Below are 27,278 nucleotides of genomic sequence, written 5' to 3' on the forward strand. Positions count from 1 at the left end.
TGTACAAGGTTATAAACATTATTATGGCTGTTATAATAGTGCCAACATGTTCTTTTTTTATGTGTTCTCTTCTGTTTATTTTGTCACCATATTCTTTGTTATGCATTTGTTTATAATTTACCTATCTTAATCTTTATTTTAAAAACAATTAGCAGCCTACTATTTCATCAATGTCTGTTTCTTGAGCTTTAATTACCCAAAGCTTTAGATTATTTTGGCTAACTTGGGCTCTTATGATAACATTTGTGTGTGAATCCTTATATTAAAAATACTAGTAGCATTTTTCAGTATTAAAAGTATAATATGCTTGTACTGTTGTTAAGAATTAAGAAATCCAGCTGTCTGAGAAAAGTCTTCCTTCATTGCAGTATTTTGCTTGCAGGATGAAGATGAGCTGGATTCCCACACCATGGTGAAGACTAGTTCGGAAAGCGTGGGCACGATGCGGGCCACCAGCACGATGAGTGAGGGGGCCCAGACCATGATTGAACATAATAGCACGATGTTAGAATCTGACTTGGGGACCATGGTTATAAACAGTGAGGATGAGGAAGAAGAAGATGGAACTATGAAAAGTATGTGGCTTTTTCCCATTGAACTTGAATTTTCTGTTTTGAAAGTATATTTCTATAGAAACCAAAAGAGTTCTGTGTTACTTTTTATAGCCAGTTGTGGAAAATTTTGTTTCTTGGCTTTATTTAACAGTAAAAAGAGTATGGCACAGATAAATTAAAAAAAAATTTTTAATATAGCAGAAAGCAGCACATCTTTAACTTAGGTTTATGGAACTTTTTTCTGTTGAAGGATGCTAACCCATAATTTAATTTGTAAAGTATTTTAAAGATAAAAAGATAGGGTTTCTAACATTTACTTTTCCAATTAAAAAAGTGAACCTTTTTAAAATTCTGTTCCAGTAAATACAACATAATATTATTTCATGTTGTCTAAATTATCAGTTAAGCCGCAGTGACAGAGGCGTTCAAGCTAAGGGAAGAAATAAGGGCTGAGGTGGGAAAAGAAGAAACACTAGAAAGACGGATGAAGAGACAGGCTTACTCATGCAGAAAATTCAGTTCAGTGCATATTTACTACTGCTTGTCACGTGTGAGGCACAGTGCCAGCGTTGTTGCACGGCCTAAAATGACGATTAAGACATTCTCTCTGATCTCTCTTGCTTACAGAGTGATAAAGATAGAGATACTTTCACAGACCAGCATTTCTTTTTTTTATGTATATGTATATATATAGCTTTTCAAGATTGCAGTTAACCATGGGACATTGTGATTTCACAGTTTTATGCAAAAGCAGATTAATTACCTCTTAATACCTACTGACCTATCTCTTCCCCCTACCCCCCAGTCCTGTGTGGTTAATGTCACAGTCTAAGCACTAGTCTGTTTTCTACTAGACAGGACAGCTTCTAAATAGCACAAAGCAGTAATATATGACTTCTTGCATTGTAGAGCCTAGAAAGTTATAAATATTCAAGTGATTTGCTGATACTGTAAAATGGATATGGGTAGGAATTTCCTCTCTGACATTTGTTTTCTTTTTGCCTACCCCTTTCTTTTTGCTACTCATCTTGTGCTAAGTCTTACATCGTAGCTTTAAGTCATTTAGCTCACTGCTGTTGCTTTCTTCACATTTCCTAATCTGTGTAGCCCATTATGGTTGTATACTTTGAAAGGGAGGGTCATGAAACACAAAATGCAAACAGATTGCCGTATAGTTAATCTTGAGTGGGAAGAAGGAGAGGGATATAAATTTTTTTATCTCCCACAACTGGTGGGTCTCCTGAGCCTTTGGTCAGGAAAGCAGCCTAAGACTTGGGTTCCTAGCTGGGCTTCTGACTAGAACAGGCCATCTGCATCCATAACATGCTTACCCAACTGCATCGGATGATCTTTTGGTCTCCAAAGCTGGCTAGTCATAGCCTTAGGGTACAAGTTATGTGCCCTGTAGATCAAAAAGGCCCTATGATAAGACAGTTTACAACACATTTTCCATCAGCACGTAACATCGGTTTTCCACAGCTGATAAAATTCATTTAACCAAACTTTATGATTCTTAGCAGACCAGTTAGAAGATCATTGAGTGCTTTGTTATATCTCTAGAGAGCTACTGGGCTTTCTACAAAACTACATAAACAACTTTTTCCATGCAGTCATATAGTTGAACATTGTCATATAAATAGCCACTAAAAAAATGAGGCTTTATGGAATCTAATTCGTGTTGGATTGTTACAGCTCAAGGAAGAGACACGTGATGATGATTTATTAGACGTTATACTTTAAAATTAGAGTGCAAATTTTCACATATTTTGTTTAGTGACTTTTAGCTTTGACAGCCGCAGAAATCATTCAATATATATTATAATTTTATGTCCTAAGTGTGATTTTTTTGGGGCACAGAGATTTTATTAAAAGCTCATTTTTAGATTGAGCAGATAGTGGTTTATATGGTTGCAGTTGTTTTATGTGCTTCAGCAAGCTTTAAGTCCCATGAGCCAACATGCCATGTATTTTAAGCTCTGCAATTTAGACATCATTCTATAATGTGGGACTTCCATGTTCCCCAAAATCTAATCAAATGATGTTAGAATAACCCCCAGGATTTGTCGTACTGTGGTGTCGCAATAGTAAAGAATGCAAAGAAGTTATTGAGGCAGAACTCACTTTTCCTGAAACCACATAATTACTTTTAGTCTTGTTTTTCCTCATGATCTAAATCTTTAAAACTTCTTAAATTAGTTGGTATGAGCTCTCAGGTTATGTCACATCAAAGCCTCATTTGCTAATGTGTTTTTAGCATTTTTGTTCCCTGAAAAGATTATAGCAATATATTATTTTTAATTTTCTAAAATCTCTAGAATGTTATATTACATGCTGAAGATTTTGATTTCTATCACTTCTTCCACTGAAGTTTCAAATGAGTTGCCTGATTTAATATTTTTGTCAGTTTGTTGTGTTTGCATACTCTTTTATACCTTTATACATGAAGCTAGGAATTACAGACCTGTTTTCCTTACTTCTGAAAAGTGTGATGATTTGACTGTAGGAAGCAAAATTATTAAAAGATCTTTTGAAGGGAAGTGGAGAAAAGTGATAAAAAATATTTAAAATTAAATTAAAATGGGCATGGACCCTAAAGGCAGGTCCCAAGAATATCTCTCCAAACCTGTTTTCAATAGTGATGGCATTACTTTTACCCTCTGACTCCCACTCTTCCCGTTCACTTCTCTCTGGGGCCTGCTCATTACCCATGTAATGTTCAGGCTTCAGCTTGGTAACTGAGATCTTTCACAATCTGGTACCAGCCAATATTTACACATGAATTTCTGCTTCATTATATATATGCTTTATCCAGACTGGTCTATGCCAGTTGGAGTTATGAATGGTTGACAGTAGGTATAAGCAGGTTGGTTGTCATTAAGGAAATCAACATTTAGGACTTTTTATCCTGAAGGAGTAGATTAGGACCAATCAAGAATCCATTGTCATCAAATTGATGAGGTAGTAGAGATTAATTCTTTATAGGTGACTCTGGGAGAGAATTGTTTCAGCAAAGAGAAGACTGGGACCTTTTACCTTGTTCAGCTTAGATCTACTCAGCTCTGTTTCTATGGTGGAACTTTCTGGGCACACAGAACTGGGGCTGAATTGGCAACTCTAGTTGCCCTGAGGGGAAAACTATCTCTGTTGGTGTCTGAGGAAGAGCCACACTCTCCAGTCAGATTAGAGGCTATGTTTCATGGCTTTAGCCGCTCTCTTACTCATATCCTTAAGTCCTCTGCCCTATTGTCTTTCTTTTCTGCCCCTCCTGGCAAAATGTGACTATGGATCAATAATCTGTTTGTCCATCTTCTCTGCATTTCACCATGGCTGCTGATTGCTGATGGAGACAGTCTCATGTCTGTACAGATGAGGATCACCACTTCATGGCCTTTAGGCCCATTTGGGCTCTCAGAACTTTCCTGTAGGCCTGTGTTTCTCTGCCCAGCTCTTTCTCCTTCTACAAAGTGGCTATTTTAGACCTTCACTAAAACTCTTCCTGTCACCTCTCCTCTCAGTTTCAGTAGATGACCTTGCTTCCTACTTCATAGAAAAAGAATTAAACATTATCATGCAAGAATGTAGAGAAGCTGTATAGGTGTTTTAAAAATGGACTTTGAAATAAGGTAGAAGAATTAGTCGTCCTTAACTTCTCTCTCTTCCCACATCCCCTCATGGAATTAACATCATCTCATCAGTTCTGCCTTCTAAATATCTCTTTCCTCTGCTCACCATCTCTGCTTGCATTTCTCTAGTGTAGGTCCTCCATAGTCTCTCACTTATAAGGTTCCCTAATTGAACCCCTGCCTCCATTCTTGGTCTCTACCATCCATACAGATCTCATCATCTCTCTCTTCTGCTTATGACCCTCCAGTGACTCCCCATTGCTCTTAGTTTAAAGCCCAACGTGGGTTAAAAGGCAGGATATGCTCTAGTCTCTGCTTATTTTTCTATTCTCATGCCTCACTATTCCCTCTTCATTCTTCTTCCATCGCCTCAGCTCTTAAAATGCTTAAAATTTCTTACCTTTGGGCTTTTGCACTGCCAAAATCTCTCTCTTTTTGCACTGCCCAGTCCCTCTGTTTGGATTCCTGATTCCTTGTCTAATTCATATTCATCCTCTCAGGCTCAGTTAAGGAGTTGCTTCCTCTGCTGACCAGGTTAGGGATGGGTGCCCCTCCCATAGGCTACCATCGCACTTCGTACTTTACTCTAATAGCAGTTGTCACACTGTATTGTAATTGCCTGTTTCTGGGGAATTGTCCATTTACTCCCCACTGTATTCCCAGTGCTTACTACAATACTTAGCATAATAGTAAGAGGTCATTAAATATTTTCTGACCAAATGATAGCATGTAGTGAAAAGAGCATGGGGTTTAAAGTCAGACCACTTTTAATTGTGTGTTACTTAATCTTTTCAGAGCTTCTGTAACATATATTTGTCTCTCTGTTTTTGTGTGTATATGTGTTTGTATGTGTGTGAATGTGGATTAATTTAGGTAAATACATAAAGCACCTAGCAGAGTGCTTTAAATATGGTGGGTAATAAGTAAAGAATAATCTCCATCTACCACTCCGCCAGTTTGTCCTTCCAACAACATTGGAAGCTGGAACATCTGGAGAGCCCAGCCCTGCTTACCACACAGTGAGGGAGGCCTGACCTTCCAGGGACTGGGACTGAGGGCTGAGCCATCGAGCAGCTCTGTTCTCTTCCTTGCCAAGGCAAACTCTTGCTGCCACCTTTACCTCCAAGACTTTGCTCCATCTCTCTTTATTCAGAAAGATACCAGAGAGGATTCTATAGAGACTAATGATCTCCAAAATGAACAGAGTAGCATAAACATAAATATGAGCAATTTGAATGGCAGGAGGAGGAAGGGATAAGGAAGCACTCAGGTGATCTAATATCTCCTGACTAGGAGTATGATCGATAATATGTATTGAGATAACTTGCAGGTGAGAGAACTGTATTCCACTGTTTGTGAGATTTGCTGTCTCTTTGAGAAAATGGGGCACGTGCCATGGGAGTATGAAAGAGCAATTTAAATTGTATTTTGTATATTTTTTATTTTCAGAAAAGAGAAAAAAGATGACTTTCTCAGATTGTAGCTGTCATTCTAGTATGGGGGTCTAGTATGGGCAAACATTGTGCTCAGGACTTTGCATACATTATTTTATTGACTCCTCACAAGGACCCTGTACAGTAGCATTGTCACTACCCTTTACCACTAAGGTAATGGGAGTGGAACTTGGGAATGTAAGGTGACTTGTTCAAGATTTCATAGTAAGTAAGTGGTGGAACCAGTATACAGACCCAGGTTTGACCCCTAAATCACATTATTACTCAGGTTGGTGAGCATGACATCCCTCTTGGGCAGGAGTCTAGAACGTCTGTGAGTCTTTTAGAAAAGGAGGCCTAGGTCATTATAAGTCAGCGTAGGTTACTGGGAGCAAATCATATCAGAATAACATAATTTCCTTTTTTGAAAGCATTGCTAAACTTCTACGTCAGAGAAAATGTTGGGTTTGGATATTGTGTCTTAGGATTTTGGAAAGTATTTGACAAGGTCTTTGGTGATATATCCTTGTAGACCTTATGTAGTATGAACTAACTGATAGTTCTGTTATGAGGGTTGAACAGTTATACCCAAATGGGCTTGTATCAGTCAGGGTTTATTGGAGGACACAGAAACTGCTCTAGGTATTTTAAACATAAGGAGATTTAAGTCAGAGATGTAGATATTAACAAAATCAGTGGAAAAGTTGGAGGAGAGGGCTGTGTAGAAGGTCTCCAGGAATGACTCCCGCAACACTGCAGAAGTGACCCTATATGGAACTACCTCTACTGCTACAGTCAGGAAGGCAGTGAATCCAGAGGCTGCCGTTGGCACTGTTGAGTTCAATAATGCAGACTGAACTCAATCCCTGTTGCTGTTTAGGGATTAGAAAGCTACCACTGCTACTGCAGCCACCCCTTAGCACCTGTGGGGCTGGTGACTGGATGCTGGAATGCTGCTGTAAGAAACCCTCACATCTCCATTACTGTGCTTGCCAGAAGGAAATAACTGAGGTAGCAGGCTCATGGCCTCTGCCTCATTTCTTGCTTTCCTGGTTGTGAAAAAGTGCACTTATCCAGGGTAAGGTGCAAGGAGTTCTGGGAAATGCAGTGTTTTGTTTTGCAGCCTATACAATAAGAAGGCTCACCAGAGGCAATGGCAGTGGTTGCTAAATTTCAGTCAACTACAATGTTAAATAAATTGGTGTCAACAAGACTTCTCATTGTGTATGTCCTGTAAGGCCTAGGCCTAAGCCCTAGCTAGCTCAACATTTTTTATAGAATCTTGGATGAAACTATAGAATGAAAGTCCATTAGAATTGCAAATGACGTGAAGTGGAGCAAAATAAAAATACATTCTAAGAAAGAGTCAAGGTCTTAAGAGATCTCCACAGGCTGGAGCAGTGGGCTTGATTTACAAGATAAATCCAGCTCTTGGGGCTGTGTCACTAACCTCACAAGTAAGGGTACTTCTTAGCAGTAGCCCTTCAGAGATGTTGGTTTTGCAGACCAGAGCAGGCCTGGGCATCTCTATTTAAAAAATAAATTAAAAAATCAAAATAAAACTCTACTAGTACTTCTGAGGTGCAGCTAAACTGATAACCACTTTTTAGGACAAGGAAATAAGCAACTTCACTCTACTTTCAGTGCCTAGAACACCTGGAGTATTTAGGAAGGATGGAGACACAGTGGAACATACTCAGCAGAGTGAGCCAGATGGTGGAGTAGGTGGAGACAATGTTGTATTAAGAATGGGTGGAGGAATAACTGGTCATGTTTAGGTTTTATATTGTTTACTTTATATTAACCTTTCATAACTCTGTTTATCAATGATTAAATATTGGGTTAAGTAATTTTAATTGAACACATTTTAAAAATCTGTTTTTTGCATATGCCTGTATACATAGTGATTTTTTAAATATATCACAGTTTATTGTTTCATTTTGGACAGTACATATATATAGTTTCACTTAATTAGTAAGAGAAAGTAAATTATGTTCTGCTTTAGATTTTTAAGAGTTTATCCTGGAAACAGATTCTAGACTGGTTTAAGAATGGTTTAGGAGAGGTACCAAGGAGGGAAGACTGACCATTAGGTATCCCTACCTCCTAGTTCATCTCATGTCCCTGGACAAAACTGTAAGTGTGAGACCATTTGCTCTGAGCAACAACTTCCATGTCCCATTCTTTGCTTAGTAACATCTTCTCTCCCAGCGCTGGCTCAGATCCTTTCCTTCCATCTTCTTCCCAAAACCTATTTCAGAAAAGTATCAAATATGCAGGTGTAAAATGCTTAATAATGTTTTATGTTCATGAAATGTTTACGTTTCTTCCAAAATTTTCAAAGCTTTGAGCTAAAGGAGTAAATCACTAAAGATGGAATTTGAGATGCCAAGAAACAATTAACCAGGGTGGCAGAGTGTGTAGGGGAAATCACTTTCCCACTTCTCCAGAGATCTTACCATTCTTTCATGAAAAACTGTCGTATGCTTCTTTAACTGGTAAGATTAATCTTGCCCAGGACATAGCAGTAAAGGTGACAACAGGAAACTACATGTCCCACTTGCAGCTCGGTGCAGATACCCATAGTATTACTGGGCAATTAGAAACCCTTCATTTTCCTCTAAGAGTTAGTAGGTGTCTAGCTAAGGTGTGACTACAGTGGTTTGGAGTTACCTGTGAGTACGGAATATGGTCTGCTCTTCTGTGTGCTCTTGGTCTGTGGAATATTAAATGGTGTGTGACACATCTTGGGCTCGTTAGTATAGGTGTTTTGGTCGTAGGATACCTTTTTTACTAGCACAGAGTACAGACAAGCATGTAAATATTAGTCTTCCTTGTACAAATGAAAATCTGTCTGTTTTGTAAAGGCCTCTGAAGAAAGAGTTTCCGTAGATGCACAGTGGCTGTTACAATGCACATTACTTGCATAGGAAATCATTCTTTTTACTTAACTAAAATACTTGGGTTTCAGTTTGTCTGTTTCCTTTTATTCTGCCCTCACTGGAGATAGAAAACAGCCGGTCACTATTTTCTGTGGAAGAACCCTTCGTATTTACTTGGATACTTATTAAATTGTATCCTCAGACTTTTCCTGGCTGAACAATTTCATTCTCTTTAACCTTTGTGCAGGTATTATTTTCTAAGCTTTTAATCTTTTTTATGACTAGCCTCTGGATCGTCTCCATGTTGTCTGTATCCTCCTTTGTTTTAAAATAGTCTGATGAAGTTAAGAAAAAGCTGATGTCAGTAGCTTCTGTATTAACATCCTGGTTTTATATGTATTTACTATACTCTTGGCAACAAATTAAAGGACAGATTTTTAAGATCATTAATCAGGTGGAACCACCCACATCTTAAAATAGTTTTAGAAGAACAAATTAGGTAATATTCATAAATTCCTTTGATGTTGAAATATATTATGCTAAAGTTATGATTAATTGTTATTTTGTTCCCTATACTTGTCTTGGTCATATTCATGCTAAGAAATTAAAAATTAAGTTACATTTTGTTAAAGTATTTTTAAAATTCCTTTATATATTTAAATGTCTGAAGACTTTTCATCTGTTTAGATGACGTGCAAATTAAGAAAGTTAATGAATAATTGTGGGTGGACTGGCATATTTTCTAAAGATATCATATTCACACAATTTAGTTTCCTTATATATGTTTTAGTGTATGTCAGAAGGAGAGGGAAAACAATTTTTTTCTTTAAAATTTCACATGCACAAAGGGATCGAGTAGTGATTATTGTATTCTTTATTGCTAATGTGTTTTTAGTTCGACAGCAAATAGTTGAAGGAAGTGGGGCCAAAATTAAGGAAGAAGGTAATTTTGAACATTAAATTTATTATTAAAAAATATATATTTATTTTTATAAGCTAGGGTCAGAATTCGGCTGCAACTGGAGAAATTGATGTCAATTTTATGTGATTATTCTTTCTTGTATTAAAAAAAAGTATTTGCCATAGCAACCACAACCACATATGACAGTGGTTACTACCTTGAGATTTCCTGCTTCACTCTCCTGTTGAAGATTTTTTTTTTTTAATTTTTTTTTCCTTTTGTAAAAATAAATTGTCAGTCAGAAACTTCATCCTCTGTGTCCCACTCCTGTGAACATGCATCTCCCTGGAGACTCAACTGCACAATGTGGGCATGTTTCATATTGTGTAATTAAACGTTACTGGGCAATTACAGCTGCCCCCTCCCATTAACTTTTGAAACAAACATAACTCATTTTCCTCTGTAGAAATTTTAAAAAATTGTTTTTTAAATTTTATTTGTGTATAACAAAGGTATACTCTAAATGTTAATACTGAATTTTAAATTAAACAGTGGAAAATATTTAGAAGTACAAGCACATATATTTGAATAAAAAAATTATTTGTCAGCATATCTTGTTATAAAGTCATCCAAAAAGAAAAATCTAATGGAATAGACTGCCTTCTTTTATTTAAGTTGATTTTTAGACTTTTGTTAACTCTCTGTGAGAATGTTTATTTCTGACTTACGAATGGGTTATTTTCCAAGATTTTGAGTGTGGAACCCAACAGGCATTTTACCATAGGTTTTTAGGTCAGCCTGTAAAAGACCCTTAAAATTATAATGTATCTGAAATGTAGTGATAATTAAACCACTATATTATAGGGGTTTTTATGTTTCAAATGGGGGTGTTCCTATAGTAAAATTGAAGACTGCTACTCCTACCTCTTCCTATATCCTCCACTTATAAATAAGTGTATAAAAGTGTATCAGTTAAGAACTGAATTTGGCTGTATGTACCAGAAAATCTAAATAACAGTGTTTTAAACAAAATAGGGTTAATTTCTTTTCTCATTTAACAAGAAATCCAGAAGCAGAGTGTCCTGCTTTGGTAGAGTGATGTTGTGATGTCATTAGAGATCCTTTCTGGGACACCATCTTTAGGGTATTACTCTTGTCCTCCTGCTTGTAGAGTAACTGCTAGATCTTTAGCCATTAAGTTTGCATTCCAGGCAGGAGGAAAGAGCAAGAAGAAGCAGAGTGGTGACACCTATATCAAGAACATAAGAGCTTTCCTAGAAATCTTCATCTTATATGTCACTGGCCAGAATTGTGTTACATGGCCTCTCTTCCCACCACGAGAGACACCTTGTCACCTCAAGGGAGGGAGGGCCTATAGATATAAAGTAGGCAGTTTTTTCACTTTGAGATGCTGGGATGCTAGCAGTGGCTTATGGGACTTGGCATAGAAGCTCCTGATTAGGATAGGGTTAGGAGCTGCACAGGACTGTTGGGGATAGAAGAGTAGATTCCTAGAATGAAGTTTCTCAGTAATTATCTTTTTGTCTTTAGTCAGCCCCAGGGATTGGTCTGCCTCTTCCCTTTCTGTTGCCATTACTTACTTCTGATTGGACTTTTATTTCTGACTCATTGCAGAAAAGAATACTGTCTGTTTTTCAGCCTTTTCCTTATTCTCCCTATCTCTAAAGGAAGTGGCTACCCAGCCCATCTTACTTTTTGTTGTGAATGTTTTTATAAAAGATTAAAGTTTTCCCCATTTTATTCTCTATAGTGGAAAAGCAGCTTTTGAGATTTTATTTTTCTCCTTCTCCTTTCCTGTGTATGTTGCTGCTCTTAAAATGTAGGCCATATTAGAGTAGGTGCTCTAATAAGTGTTAGTTTCCAGTGGGAAAAGATTAATCTTCCGTTTACTCAGATACTAAGGTCTGAATTAAGAGTCACTGGTATATCAAAAGACCACTGACTGTTTCATTACAGCACTAGGGTATTTTTAAAGATTCTGGTTGGTCAAGATTGGTAAAGATAAAGAGTTCCATACCTACTAAGGGAGTAAACTGTAACTAGAGTCTGCGGTGAAGCCAGTGCCGACTAGAGGGAAAGGTAATAAGAGCAGTGTGGGCCTGGCCTGGTGGGGGGTGTGGGGAGGGAGTTTTGGGGAGGGGGAGTGGTCAGGGAGTGCTGTTTTCTTCAATAGATTAGTAGTGCCACAATGTGTTTTTGTTTTGTTTTTTACCAAAGCACCTAGATATACTAAATTTTATTTATTTATTCATTTATTTTTGCTGAGGAAGATTTGCCCTGAGCTAACATCTGTTCTCAGTCCTCCTCTTTTTGCTTGAGGATGATTCGCCCTGAGCTAACGTCTGTGCCAGTCTTCCTCTATTTTGTATGTGGGTCACCACCACAGCATGGCTGATGAGTAGTGTGGGTCTGCGCCCAGGATCCAAACCTGCGAACCCGGACTGCCAAAGTGGAGTGTACCAAACTTAACCACTAGGCCATGGGGCAGGCCCCTAAATTTATTTTTTGAAGAATTGTATCTAGAAATTTGCTTCAATGAAGCATTTTCTATATGTTTGTCAAATCCAGTTGGTAATGGTGATCTTCATGGTTTCTTGCTTTACCAGGAATTAGTTCCCAACAAAACCATTTTTGTTCTCCTCTCTGATTCTGATTTTACTGTATAAACATTGGTAACGTTTTTGTACCAAATGTTAAAGTTTTCAGTTATCTTTAATGCATGTGACCCATCTTAAGACTAGCTGATTAAAATGAGAACTTACAACACAAATAAATATGTAATTCTATTAGAAAATTTCTCTTTAAAAAAAAGTGGATTTTCTCCCTCCCCCCAATGATTTGATTTACTCAATTATTTTATAGAAAATTTGTTGAGCTAGACTTGTAATATTTTATTGTTTATTCTCATAAAAAGGGCAGAGGTGGAGAATAATTGAGGTTAAATTCCTGGACTTTATTTTGGAATAAAAGGTTGTCGTAGGAACCAAATTTCAATTCTGATGTTGGAGAAAGATGTCTTGTAATGACATCTGAGACATAATGACATATAAGACTCAGAGACAAATCAAGGGTTCTTAAAATCTGTTGGAAATGTTAATGGAATGTGTATGTCCTGTCCAAATGTCAGTAGTGTAACCTTGCCACATCAACCATTTTCTTCTTTTAACAATAGGAGATTTTAGCGAAGAAAGTTGAAGATAAAATACCATAAACACAAAATCTTTATATAACATTTATTGATCATTAAAATATTATACCTTCTCTCCTATATATTTTGTTCATTTTTAACATACCAGTAAAGTCCGTTCTGACAGGGAATCTAAGGGTAGCTTTGGCTGTTATCTTGATAAACTGTCCCTAAGGAGTTCCTTTTTCATGGGTTTTCTATGTGGGATATGAGAGTGTTCTAAATTCTGAAGGTTTACTACAAATATTGATGTTTTTTGCTATCCTAATTTTGATGGAATGTCTCAGTATCCTTTCAGTGGATACCATTTGGGTTCCAGACGTCTTGTCACACTTATTTTCAAGCTTTCTAAAGTCTGAGCAACTATAATTGGAGGATGAGTCTTTAGATAAACAGTTGTATTTTTTTTCTATTTTTCCACTAATACATGCATATTCTGAATATCAAATTCCTTCTATTAGCGCAAATCATTCTAAAAACTGTAGTAGTCACAATAATTTCTCATTTATTATTGCCAATACACAGTTACTAGTAATGAAATACTAGTAGCCTCTACTAATTCAAAAGTAATGATGTTGAAAAACCATATAGCGTCTCATTAGCTTCTCCTCATGGCCATGGATGTTGAACATCTGAGTGGACAGTCAAAAGCACTCATTGATGGTCATAATTATCTTATTTGTGAAATTATTTGGGTAAAGGATTTGGGTTCCTACGTTAGGGAACTTATAGTTTAAAGATAGATAGAAGATAAAGACAGAAACATATTTAAAAGACATAATTCATAGGCTGAAAATAAAACATTAACATTATTTTTACTAATAATTGTATTATTTGGTTTTACTTATGTTGTATCATAATGATTCACTTGATCAGAGATTAGGCTCAACCATCAAAATACCCATAAGAACATGAAAAAGGCCTCTGTGTAGGTATTAAGAAATAAGATCACTTGCAAATAAGAATCTGTATATCTATAGAGAAAAATTTGGTTAACTCAGAATAGTTAACTTAAAAACATAATCAGCAGGGTCTCAAAGAGATATTTGTACACCCATTTTTCATAGCAGCATTATTCACAATAGTCAAAAGATGGAAGCAACCCAGTGTCCGTTGACAGATGAATGGATAAACAATATATGACATATACATACAATGGAATATTATTCAGCTTAAAAAGAAAGGAATTCTCATGCATGCTACAACATGGATGAACCTTGAAGACATTAAGCTAAGTGAAATAAACCAGTCATAAAAAGACAAATACATAATGATTCCACTTATATGAGATATCTAGAGTAGTCTAATTCATAGAGACAGAAAGTAGAATGGTGGTTGCTGGGGCTGGTGGGGAGGGGAGAATGGGGAGTTGTTGTTTAATGGATATAGAGTTTCGGTTTTGCAAAATGAAAAGAGTTCTGGAGATTGGTTGCACAACAATGTGATTTTTTTTTTTTTTTTTGATGAGGAAGATCAGCCCTGCGCTAACATCCGATGCCAATCCTCCTCCTTTTTGCTGAGGAAGATCGGCCCTGGGCTAACATCCGTGCCCATCTTCCTCCACTTTACATGGAACGCATTCACAGCATGGCTTGACAAGCAGTGCGTAGGTGCGCGCCTGGGATCCGAACCTGTGAACCCTGGTCCACCACAGCGGAGAGTGTGCATTTAACCATTGCGCCACTGGGCTGGCCCCAACAATGTGAATACATATATATTTTTTTCTGAGGAGATCAGCCCTATGCTAACACCTGCCAATCCTCCTCTTTTTTTTTTTTTTTGCTGAGAAAGACACCTGCCAATCCTCCTCTTTTTTTTTTTTTTTTTTTTTTTGCTGAGGAAGACTGGCCCTGGGCTAACATCCGTGCCCATCTTCCTCCACTTTTTATGGGACGCCGCCACAGCATGGCTTGCCAAGCGGTGCTTTGGTGCGCGCCCAGGATCTGAACCGGCGAACCCCGGGCCGCTTCACTGGAGCACACGCACTTAATCGCTTGCACCACCGGGCCGGCCCCCACAATGTGAATATATTTAACACAACTGAACTGTACATTTAAAAATGGTTAAGGTGGTAAATTTTATGTTATGTATATTTTACCACATTTAAAAAAAAAACACACATAGTCAATGTGAAGTCAATAAAAACTTTGTTTTAATAGGGAAAATCATGTCATTTTAAGACAATGAATGGAAATTTTTTTAATGAGTAAATACTGCCATTACCAACCTGTCTTATATCCTTACCTATGGAAACTTACCTGAACTTCAAATCCACCCAATAAGACACAGTTCTAAAAGCTAGGGGAAGGAAAGGGGAGATAGGATGCTTGCCTGACAGCTCCGTCTCCCTCACCCCACCCTTTTAGTTTAATTGAAAGAATTCCAGACTTGCTGATTCACCAGTTAGAGTAGGCATCAATTCAGTTTCATCTCGTATTCCTAAAGAGTAAAAATATAAGTTTTAGCATTGTATTCTTTTGACCAAAATTACCTTATAGCTCATACTGAGCCAACAGTGTTATTTAGTTGTCCTAATAGTAACTATAGTTTTAAGCTGCATTAGTATGATTACAAAATGTATTCTAGATTGGCCAGATCACTATTAGTAATATTATGTCTGATTTTAGAGGATCTTGGAGAGACTGGAATGTCTCCGTAGACAAGTAAACAAGATGATGATGAGTTTGAAAAACATGATATGAAAGGAACTGGGGATATTTCACCTGAAAAACAGACAACTAAGACAGGAGCCATTATCCCTGTCTTCAGATATTTGAGAGACTGGTATATGAAAGAGAAATTTATTTGAAATATGAGTGTAAATGACAGAAGGACAGATTTCAAGTTCACATTAAAAAAATACTTTTTATAACTTGGAGTTACCCAACAGGCTTCCTTGTGGGGAGGTGTACTTCCCATCATGGAAATTTTTAAGAAGCAGGTAGGTAACTTACTATATGGAGAACTGTATAGGAAATGTCTTCGTGGTGGTCTCTGGGACCTTCTTTTGGAACTCTAGGGCTTTAAGGAAACCAGTTTGAAAACCAGTGATCAAGATCATACCAGCCAGATTTTAAAATCTAGTTATTTCAAATGTTTATTTTCCACTTTAATCGTTCAGTATAGAAAATGAGGAGCCATTGAATGATTCTAAGCAGAATGACATGGTTTGGTTTGCATTCAGAAAGGTCACTACGTTGTCAGTATGAAACAAAAGTCAAAATTGGGATGAGACCAGTTTGGAGGGTGCTACAATGGCCTAGGCAAGAAATGATTAGAAGCTAAACTAAGACAGTAGCTGGATAGAGGAAAAAAGGTTAGATTTAAACAGCTCCATTGAGATGTGTAATTACAAAGAGCTAACTGTCAGTTGGTATGATAAGACAGGAGTCTGGGTTAATTCTCGACTTGACCACATTGAGGATTGAGTCAATAACGCTGACGTGAACAGAGAGAGAGCATGTGGAGGAGCAGCAGGTTTGACGGGAGAGAGCTTGAATTTAGCTTTGGAACTGGCAAGTTTGAGGGAACTGTCACTCACCTCAGATCACGTAGGCCAATAGTAAGCAGTGGGAAAGTCAGATACAGAACTTGGGAGCAAGGTCTGGGCTGGGGAAATAGAGCTGGGAGTCATGGATATAAATATGACAGGTGAAACAAGAGTCCAGGAGGAGGTGGAATCAGCTAGAAAAACTATGAGGAAGCAGAGACATAAGAAGAACCTGGATGAGTCCTTGTAACTTCTTACAGCTAATAGTGGTGCACAATGACAATGCAGGCTTAAATGTTTAAAAAAAAAACACTTAGGTTTAAAATTTTACTTTATTTGGCAAATTTCAAATACATCTGAAATGATTTTAATAAAATTATGATAAAGATCCTGCCAAATTCTGAAATGTTTCTACAATCTAAGAATATTGTGGATCTCAGCCTAATCATTAGTTGACTTTTTATTTGGCCTGGATATTTTTGTCTTTTCATTCTTACCTTATTTTATTTTACTTTGTTGTTCATTAAATTGACGGTGTTGGCCTTGAATCTGACCAGTACAAATTTATTATATTGCGCAAGAAAAAAATCATACTTCAATAAAAATCATACTTCTTTAAATATAAGAACTTATATCCTCCCTTTGTTCTTTGTTTACCTAAGGAAATGCAACTTCACCACAAGTACAAAGACCATCATTCATGGACTACTTTGATAAACAGGACTTCAAGAATAAGAGTCATGAAAACTGTAATCAGAACATGCATGAACCCTTCCCTATGTCCAAAAATGTTTTTCCTGATAACTGGAAAGTTCCTCAAGATGGAGACTTTGACTTTGTAAGTACATTGCATTTCTCCCTTTTATATTTTATCTTTCTTTGTTTTATTGTCACATTGAGAAGCATAGTTTGTGTGTGTGGATAAAATTATAGACTGTACATTAATATTCAATACATAGCCACATATGTGGGTAGAAGAATGGTAAAATTTTTGTAGTTTGCTTATAGAAGTGTGTGTGCAGAGAAATGTAAATAATTGCTTATAGTTAAATAAATCATAGCTGAAATCTAGAGAAATATTTAGGATTCTTTAAAACAAAATGACAACTATTTCAAAAGATGTTTTTAATAATGCAAATATGAGTTACTTCTGGCAGTCAGTAAATTCAGTTTCCAAAACAAATGATGCAAAGGTATTTATGACATAGACTTTGAGAAATTTGCCTCAACTTTGAAAGTTAACTGAGTTAGTTTCTACTTGAGTGTTAATTCCACTTCATTTGTCAGAAATAATCGTCCTATTCTGTATCTAGTTAGCTTATAAACTTCAATATAAAACTGTGCGTTATTGCCTCTTTTGTTACATTTTCTCTTTATTTCTTCTGCCCTGCTCCTTATTATTTATTTCTTTTAAAGAATGCATATAATACAGATAAACAATTCTAAAGCAACTGTTTCTACATCTTGAGAGAGTAAATTCTCAAAATGAATTCTTTAATGGAGTAGAAATTTTTATAGAGTAAATTTTTACTGTAGTATGTTTTTTTTTTAATTTTTTTTTAATTTAATTTAATTTTTTCCCCCAAAGCCCCAGTAGATAATTGTATGTCATAGATGCACATCCCTCTAGTTGCTGTATGTGGGACGCGGCCTCAGCATGGCTGGAGAAGCAGTGTGTCGGTGCACACCCGGGATCTGAACCCGGGCTGCCAGCAGCAGAGTGCACGCACTTAACCGCTAAGCCACAGGGCCGGCCCTACTTTAGTATGTTTTAAATAGTATGTTAGTTTTGCATATTGCTCTGTAAGATTTTTTCAGGATTTTTATAATCCTTTATAGCTATATTTATTAATAAATACATTTGTTCATAAGTAAATAAAATTTTAAATATATCTTTAAAATATATAGATAATATTAAGCCATTTTGCTTAGTCAACATACCTCTAAATGCTTTGAGATTATAGATATTTTTAATATTAAGTACTTTTCTCCTAAATATGGTGATTATTTGAGGTTTTTAATAATCAGATAATAAAGTTTCAAAATCTGTCTTCAATATATTTAGTACTAATTGCTAGCAAATATTAGCAATGCCACAGGTTAGCCTGAAAACATTAATTATAATATCTACTTACTGTTTTTTTTAATTTTGAAGTTGAAATTAGAAAAATAAAATCTGTATTTCTATAGTTCTAGTAAGATTTCATTTTAAACTACCTACTTTTTAAAAAATTATAAATTATTTAGAATGCTGACATTCAAGCTTTGAATCATTCATGAACATGATGAATAATGTAGAGTATTTAACATCGAAGAACTCTGTCTTATCTCAGTTGGAATAAATCTTAGCCTCTGGGAAACAGTTTGAAATGAGCTACAAAGTAATGAATAAATTATCATAGTTAAGAAATAGCAAATAAAATGATTTAATTCTGTTTCACTTAACTTAGTCTTTGCTACCACTCCCAAAACTTAATGGCTTAAAATAACAATTTTATTTGCTCACAGTTTTGTGGGTAAGCGGTTTGACTAGGTTCAGCTGAGAGGTTCTTTCTCTGGTGTCACCTGAGGTCTCTCAAGTGGCTGTAGTCATCTGGCAGCTTGACTGGACTTGAATGATATCTCCAAAATTGCCTCACTCATGTGTCTGGCAGTTGTGCTGACAGTTGGCTAGGCCATATGACCCTATCAGGCAAGACTGGGGTTTTTATGTGGCACTAGTAGCCTTCTAAGAGGGTGATAGCAGAAGTTGCAAGGCCTCTTGAGACCTGCACTTAGAATCCTCAGTGTCCGTTTACAATAGCATTAAAAACAATGAATACTTGGGAATAATCTTAACCAAGGAAGTGAAAGACTTGTGCACTGAAAACTACAAAATGTTGCTGAAAGAAATTAAAGACGACGTCACATGTTCATGGATCAGAAGACTTAATATTGTTAAGATGTCAGTATTGTCCAAAGCAATCTACAGATTCAATGCAATCTCTATCAAAATCCCAATGACTTTTTTTTTGCAGAAATAGAAAAATCCATCCTAAAATTCATATGGAATTTTAAGGGACTAGAATAATCAAACCAGTCTTGAAAAAGAGAGACAAAGAGATCATATGCCTGAGACAAAGTTGAAAGTCTCATACTTCCTGATTTCAAAACTTACTACAAAACCACAGTAATCAAAACAGGCAGACATATAGACCTGTGGAGTAGAGTAGAGAACCCAGAAATAAACCATCACATATATAGTCAAATAATTTTCAACAAGGGAACCAAGACCATTCAATGGGGAAAGGACAATCTTACCAACAAATGATGCTGGGAAAACTGGATATTCAATTGCAAAAGAATGAAGTTGGGCCCTTACCTTAGACCATCTACAAAAATTAACTCAAAATGAATCAAAGATCTAAACGTAAGAATTAAAACTATAAAAATCCCAGAAAAAACATAGGAGAAAAGATTCATGACATTGGATTTGCAATGATTTCTTGAATATGACGCCAAAAGTACAGGCAACAAAAGAAAAAATAGATGAATTGGACTACATCAAAATTAACACTTTGTGCATCAGAGAACACTGTCAAAAGAGTGAAAAGGCAACTCATGGAATAGGAGAAAACATTTACAAATCACATATCTTAATAAGGGGTTAACATCCAGGGTATAGTCAAGAAATTCTACAACTTAACAACAAAAAACCAAACAACCCAATTAAAAAATGGGCAAAGGACAAAGGAGAAATAGACATTTCTCCAAAGAAGATACACAAATGACCAATAATCAAATGAGAAGATGTTCACTATCATTAATCATTAGGGAAATGCAAACCAAAACCTCAGTGAGATACCATTTCACACTCTTTAAGATGGCTTTTATATAAACAGAGAAGGGGGGAGGGAGAGAGGAAGGGAAGGAATAACAAGTGTTGGTGAGGATATGGAGAAAATGGAACCCTTCCTTGTGCACTGTAGGGAATGTAAAATGGTGCAGCTGCTATGGAAAACAGTATGGCATTCCTCAAAAATATTAAACATAGAATTACCATGTGGTCCAGCAATTCTGCTTATGGGTATGTACCCAAAAGAGGTGAAAGCAGGGACTTGAACAGACATTTGAACATCCATGTTCATAACACCATTATTCACAATAGTCAAAAAGTGGAAGCAATCCAAGGGTCCATCGATGGATGAATAGATAAACAAAAATGTGGTATATGCATACAATGGAATATTATTCAGTCTAAAAAAAGGAAGGAAATTCTGACACATGCCATAACATGGATGAACCTTGAAGATATTATGCTAAGTGAAATAGCTAGTCACAAAAGGATAAATACTGTGTGATTCCACTTACATGAGATACTTGGAATAGTCAAATTCATAGAGACAGAAAGTAGTTGTTGCCAGGGGCTCTGGGGGGAGGGAGAAATAGGGAGTTATTGTTTAATGGGCGCAGAGTTTCAGTTTTGCAACATGAAAAATGTTCTGGGGATGGAGGGTGGTGATGGTTGCACAACAATACAAATGTACCTAATGCTACTGAACTGTACACTTAAAAATGGTGAATTTTAAGTTATGTATATTTTACTACAATAAGAAAATAAATAAGAGAGGGGAAAAAAAGAATTCGACTACTGTCACTTGTAGCATATTCTGTTAGTCAAAATATGTCATAAGGCCAGTCCAGATTCAAGGGATATGAAAATAGATTTCACCTCATGATGGGAAGAACAGCAAAGTCACATTTCAGAGGGCCCTGTGGAATGAAAGGAATTGTGGCAATCAACTTTGCAAGCAATCTACTAGAAATTACCATAATTAAAATTCAACAAAAATTAGAATATTGAATTTAGGAAATTGAAGGTCGTTAGTGATTTTGATAAGGGCCATTTCAGTCTACCTTTTAAATGTTCACACACACACAACTTTTGAATGCAGCCTTCCACTGTCCTTTTTAGGCTTTCTAGTTTTGTAAAGCAGAGCATTGAATTTTCCAGTAGCCAGCTCCTGTAAGTAAACTTGCAGTAACATTTTCAGCCCATCATAGATTTTGGAGTCCTTCTATCTAGAAATTCCAAAATTTGTTAGAAAACGTTAAACTAATTTAACAAATGTTCTGCTTTGGATTGTGCTAGGCACTATGGGTAAAATATATATATATTTTTATATATATATTAATTTATTAGGTTAAGAAGATGTAAATTAATTAAGTGTTAAGCTGTAATCCAGAGCAATAATTTAGACATCATGTGGTTTCGCATAAGAGGGGAACTCAGTAAAGGCTGGAGTAGTTTATGAAATTGTATTGCAAAGGGGGAATTTGTCTAAGCATTGAAAGATGGGACAGCAGAAAGAGAGGGAAGGCCGGCACTACAAAGAATGATGCGTGTAGTGAAAAAGTTAGAGGTAGGAAACCACAAGGTGTATTGGGTGACAGTGAAATAGAGACCTTCAGGTTCATTTGGAGCAATATAGAAAAAAGTGGAAAGTTAAATCCAGGTCAGATGGTGGAAGCTTTGTATGCAAGATTGCAAAGTGTGAATTTTTGTTTCACAGACAGTAGAAAGCCACTGAATGTTTTTAAATTGGAAAATGACATGATGAAAAGTGTTTTAAGAACATTAATCGTGATGGCAGCATGCAGGATTGATTGACAGCAAAAGATAAGAGGTAGGACAAATCAGTTATATGAAACAGCCTTGAAATAATATAGGGAAAAGAAGAGAAACAAACAACAAAAACAACAAACAACAGAAGACTAATATATATAAAAGGTTAATCAACAGAAATAGCCAATTTGCTAGATTAAAGAGTGCTATTTTGGTTAAGGTGAGAAACTAAGTAATAGAAGGTGAAAGAAAAAAAAGAAAGTGTCCTCACAGTAGGAAAGAGGCTTCAAGAGATCATATGACTGGATCCAATTTTTGCAGAATTACTTCTTTTTTGATTTATATAGGCATGTGGCCTTAAAAAGGAATCAGGGGAGGGACAGAGTGACGAGAGCAGTTCTTCCTTCCCCAGCATTTACTGCACCTGTCAACTGGAACTGCTCAACCTTCTCATCACTTTGAGGAAAGTGGAAAAGGTTTGTAATAGCTACTGAGGGGAATGTAAATAGGAATAAATAAGAGATGAATAAAGGAAGGATTGCCAGGAGATTAATAAAGTATAAAGTAGTATAGTGTAAAGACAATATAAAATGTATTTGGGCTGAGAGTAGTAGTGAGTGTGGTAAAAGACAGAGAAAAGTGTGTAAGAGAGGCTAAAGGGGAGTAGGAAAAGAGGACACATAGGCGGGGCCACGTGTAAAGGGTTTGATTGAATACTTTGCTTACAAAGTAAAGAAATGGACTAAAAGCAAAGACAGATTTCCACTTAGGACACCAGCTGGTAATGATAAGAAAAATCTGGTCTTCTTCATTCCCTCATACATTAGATATAGAATGTTAAAAAATGTGACTCATCAAAGTATAAATTGTGCTAAGGTTTATGTGTTTATCTTCTCTCTTTATGGTGTATCTCAAGGCTATCTTCCAAAAGAGAACTGGATTTTATGTGATTCCTATGTCTATTAAATAGAAGTTGCTTAAAACAACCCTAAGTTGTTTTGACTGCATTTCTAGGACATGGTAGTCTTATTTTTCTGCCTTGAGGAAAATAGGTTTCAAGAAAGAGAAATGAAAGAGAACACTTAACTGTCTTTTATAGAATTCAGAGCAGATACCTAAAGGACAAAACTTATTCAGAGAGGCACCTGCTAGACAGATGTGCAGAGTAGGAAGCATTCTTTATCCTAAAGCCTGTATGCAGCATAATTTGTGTATTTTCTTCTAGCATTTGTCTTTTGGATTTTCTGTGAACTATTGTTTTGTGTTATATTCCTGGATGTAATGAAATGATAAGAGAGTTAATTTATGATGTTGCTAATTTGGGGGTAGTATAAAGATAGCATAAAATACATTTGGGCTAATTGAACCAATTATTTTAACTCTACTAAAAACGTTCTGTTTGGGGTGTGCCTATGAAGATTTCTAAAACAAATGGAAAAGGCAAATCTGTTTATTATAGCACTAGTCTAATATTTTTGTTCTTGTTAGAATTATTTCCAAACAGTCTTAGCATCCAGATTGTTTAGTGTTAAATAGAGAGCGTGTAGATCATGTTTTGCGGAAATTACAGTATTAGATATATTTTGGGTAACGTAAAGATTTTGGAATAAGAACAAAAACTTTAAAAGCCATCTGTTAACCCACTATATTGGTTCCAATTTTTATAAAAAGAAAGAAATTGGTTTGACAATAATTACTAGTATAAGGGGAATTAGATAAATCAACCTTTTTTTTGGTTTTTGACTCAAACTGAATTGTAAGTTAACATTTCTTGATTACTGTGATTCTTAAATATTTATTCAGTTTGTGTTGTTCTTTTAAGCTGAGGGACACAAGAATCCTCCAGGGCACCACTAGAGAAAAAGTCTGAATAATTGTGGCAAAGGGAGAAAAAGGTCTCTCCTCCAAGTGTAAATTTGCCTTGGATTTTCCTAAGTTTTTTACAGTCCTACCACTGATTCCTGGATTGGCAAGTCAGTGTGGTTATAGGGGGAAAAAACAACAAAACAACCCTCACTGCTGCAAAATGCAGAAAGCAGTAAACCCAGTGAAAGTACCAACCCTGCTGCTCGAGCCACCATAGCCATTTTAGAAATCGTCACTTGTTCTGGAGAAATGTTTATTTCTCAGGATCTTTTCACCCTCCTAGAGCAGCCAGCGGTTATGGAGGGTGATAAAGTGGAGCTGGTGGAGTACAAGAGCCCACGAAAAGATTTGTGGCGATGCCAGCCCTTTGGAAAGCCCTCAGCAACACAGGCCCTGTGGAAAGCCTGAGGTAAAAGCTTACGCCAGCAGCCTCTACCATTTTTTACCAGTGTGGCAGTTTGCTGTCATCCACTCTATCTACTTAAATGCACATAATGCTTTTGCTCTTTAAAGAGACGTTGGCTAAAAGTTCCCTTGTAATATACTCCTTAGTCAAAGAACTTCTTGTTCTCTTCAGTCCCTACTTGTGTGGACTGAGGAAACCACTTCAGATGAGTGAAGTATTTAAGCATATTGTCATCGATTAGCTTTGCATTAATTAAATGATGATTGTCAAGTATTTCCAGATGTTTGCAGGAGTATTAAAAAAATATGAAAAGATAACTGTAGATATTTCAGATTTGTTTCTTCTAGGGTAAAGAAGAACTAAACACAGAATCTCAAGTGTTTTAGTAGATAGCCCTGGATAAGAGTTTATGATTACAGGTGTACATGTGACATGAACTTGAGTGTATGTGGCACATTGTGCCTTCACTGCTCTCTCTCCTTGTAGAGCCAAAAGGAAATTAAAATTAATGAGAAGCCTGCACTTTGAAATACTTGCAGAATTTTTGAGTATTTCAGTCCTTTGCCAGCTCACGAAATCTGTGCTGGCAGTCATATTCAACAGATGGTGTGGCATGTGCGCACTTGTGTCATGTGATTGTCTGGGTCTCTGTAGAGTTTTTATAAGATTTTGGCCATCAATCTACTGAGGCATTTAAGATAGTCATAACCTTTGTTATGAAAGAGGAGTGGCCTTCTTCAAACATAAGTGTTTATATACAAATAGAAAAAAATGTTAATAGTCACTGGGCAACTAAACTGGACTTAATTGATTCTATAGTAGTTACAGACAACAAAAACTTTAGTGTCTCTGAAGTGTTACACTGTTTTTTTTTCCTCTGTATAATTTAACCCATTTGGCCACCTGAGGTAGAATGAGCATTTTGCTTTCTTGTTCCTAAATGTGCTGTTTAAGGCTTCCATAATTTCAGAAAATTTTATTTGGTGGTTGTATCTAGGCAAGGTCCACTGAAACATTAAGCTAATTCTGCTTATTTAGGTAATTAATACCTTAAGTTAAAACTCACTATATCATCATTTCCTTTACAAATTAAAGTGAACAGGCCTGTATTTATTGGATTAATTATGATAGAAAGCACAGGTGTGCAGTGTGTGGTTTCTTGTCACCATATTGAAATTTATTAGGATGTTTAAAGCATATGGCAAAAAGAAAAATGGCTTACCAAAACAGACTTCTAAAAAGCATAAACTTTCTTCATAGTAATTTGTTCTTTTTAAAATGTCATTTATTTAGAAGATTGTGTTGAAAAATTGGCTACTTTACATTTTAAAACAAAGATATTGTACTCCACACATATGTTATGGCTAATGTTGATGTCTGAGGAAGTCATTTTCACTATGTGGGCTTTGTCTTCATAACCTCATTTTGAATGTTTAGTAAGTAAGCAGTGGGGACTGTTGGGGTGATTACATCAAAAGAGATGTTAAGAACCAATAGTGGAATTTAGGATCAAAGAGTGGACACCATAATTTATCACCTTTAAGACTGATGCCCCACAGTGTTTACTTCTTAAATAAATAAACCATTAGATTTCAAATAAGTTGTTAGGATTGATTGACATTACTAGTAATGCATGTATCAGATGTGTTGATAATAGAAGAGTTATGTTTTTGCTTTAACTGTTATAAATGAAATTTCTTCAAACCTGAAATTATTTTAATATTTTTATACTTAATTCAGGTTTTCAGAATATGCATAGTAGTTTAGTGTCGGAACCTTTTCCATAACTGACTTCTGTCATACTTACCGATGTGTATGAAGTATGAAGTTTCACAGTTAGAAGTGCATAGTTCTAGGGGCCGGACCCGGTGGCGCAAGTGGTTAAGTGCGCGAGCTCCGCTGCGGCAGCCCAGGGTTCGCCGGTTCGGATCCCAGGCGTGCACCAACACACTGCTTGGCAAGCCGTGCTGTGGCGGCGTCCCACATAAAGTGGAGGAAGATGGGCACGGATGTTAGCCCAGGGCCAGTCTTCCTCAGCAAAAAAAAAAAAAAAAAAAAAAGAGGATTGGCAGATGTTAGCATAGGGCTGATCTCCTCACAAAAAAAAAAAAGTGCATAGTTCTTTTTGGTCCTATGAGATTTGTTGGCCTGGTTAAACTAATGCTGACACCTTTCTCTTCTGTCCTGACATTAGGTTGGCAACCTTTTCCCATAGTGCCTCTCACTCATTAAAATAGAAAGCTTTCATTAGGTTCAATTCTTCAGGTTGGAAGACTTTCCAGTAAATAATAGCTTTTTTAAAAATCCAAAACCTACTTGTCTTGTTTCATAAACCAAACTAGTTTTGTTTTGTAATTTTGTCCATCAATAGTAGAAACATCTTCTTCCCAGAAATATAGACAGATCTTAAGGAGATAAGTGAAAGAGGGTATCAAACTCATGTAAAGTAGCAGATAAAAGAATTTTGGAAAACAGGTATTTTAATTTCATTGATTTATTTTGAAGACACATTTTCATGGTTCTTAGCAAGGGACTTTTTTTTCTTAATGAATTAAATAATGGTGCATGTTTAATTTGATGTACAGTATACTGGTGTAATGAAAACTGTTGTTAATTATTAAGGTGTTTTACCAGTGGCTCAGTAACCTGGGTTAGAGTATGAAGTTGTAATTCCACAGACCTTCAATTTAGTTTTTAACTCTCTATCTTAATATGAGAATGCAAATGAAGCTACATAATAGTAAGGCTACAAATATGTAAATATATAAAAAGCTAATAACCAACTATACTCTTTTACTTAACTAGTCAAAGGAAATGAGTAGTCAGTTGTGGATTATCGTTGCTAATGGAAGAAAGATCTAAAACAGTCATTTTAGTGATTATGTTCTTTGGTGAAAAGAAATTTACTGCCTTTAACTCATTAGAACTTCAGTGATGTTACAAAAGCCCTGAAATTGCCTTATTTTGATTTTATACATTTAATTATTCTTGCCCTGACAATGAACATTTAAAGACTTTCCCTTAGCATTTCTATATAAGGCACAATAGAAACAAGATGCAGATAAGTTCCCCCTTGATTTGCAGAAATCAGTGAATTACAGCAAATGTATGCAAACAAATTCTGTTTCTCCGTTTTCCTTTATTATAGAATTATAGGTATACTCTTCTAGAAAAATATTCTTTAAATAACTGAGTTAAGGAAATTAATAAGTTATTATGCAACCCTTAGCAGTCTAGTAGTCATCATTTAACAGCAACTCTTCAGATATGCTAGAAATTCAGCTTTTTTGTTGTCATTTTTTAAGCATTT

At 36.1% G+C, this 27,278-nt stretch overlaps 1 protein-coding gene across 4 annotated transcripts in view; it reads left to right on the forward strand.

Annotated features, from left to right (window-relative positions):
* STK3 (serine/threonine kinase 3) overlaps nucleotides 1-27,278 on the forward strand; it is a 290,389-nt gene that overhangs the window by 204,009 nt on the left and 59,102 nt on the right. For all 4 annotated transcript variants that reach the window (XM_087447596.1, XM_004431201.3, XM_087447594.1 and 1 more), the window contains 2 exons: nucleotides 383-575; nucleotides 16,754-16,929. In XM_087447596.1, the coding sequence (XP_087303722.1) occupies nucleotides 383-575; nucleotides 16,754-16,929 (369 nt within the window). The remainder of the gene's footprint in view (nucleotides 1-382; nucleotides 576-16,753; nucleotides 16,930-27,278) is intronic.

This window comes from Ceratotherium simum, chromosome 23 (assembly GCF_057802395.1).
Source record: "Ceratotherium simum simum isolate JZ-2026a chromosome 23, ASM5780239v1, whole genome shotgun sequence".
Taxonomy (NCBI): Eukaryota; Metazoa; Chordata; class Mammalia; order Perissodactyla; family Rhinocerotidae; genus Ceratotherium; species Ceratotherium simum.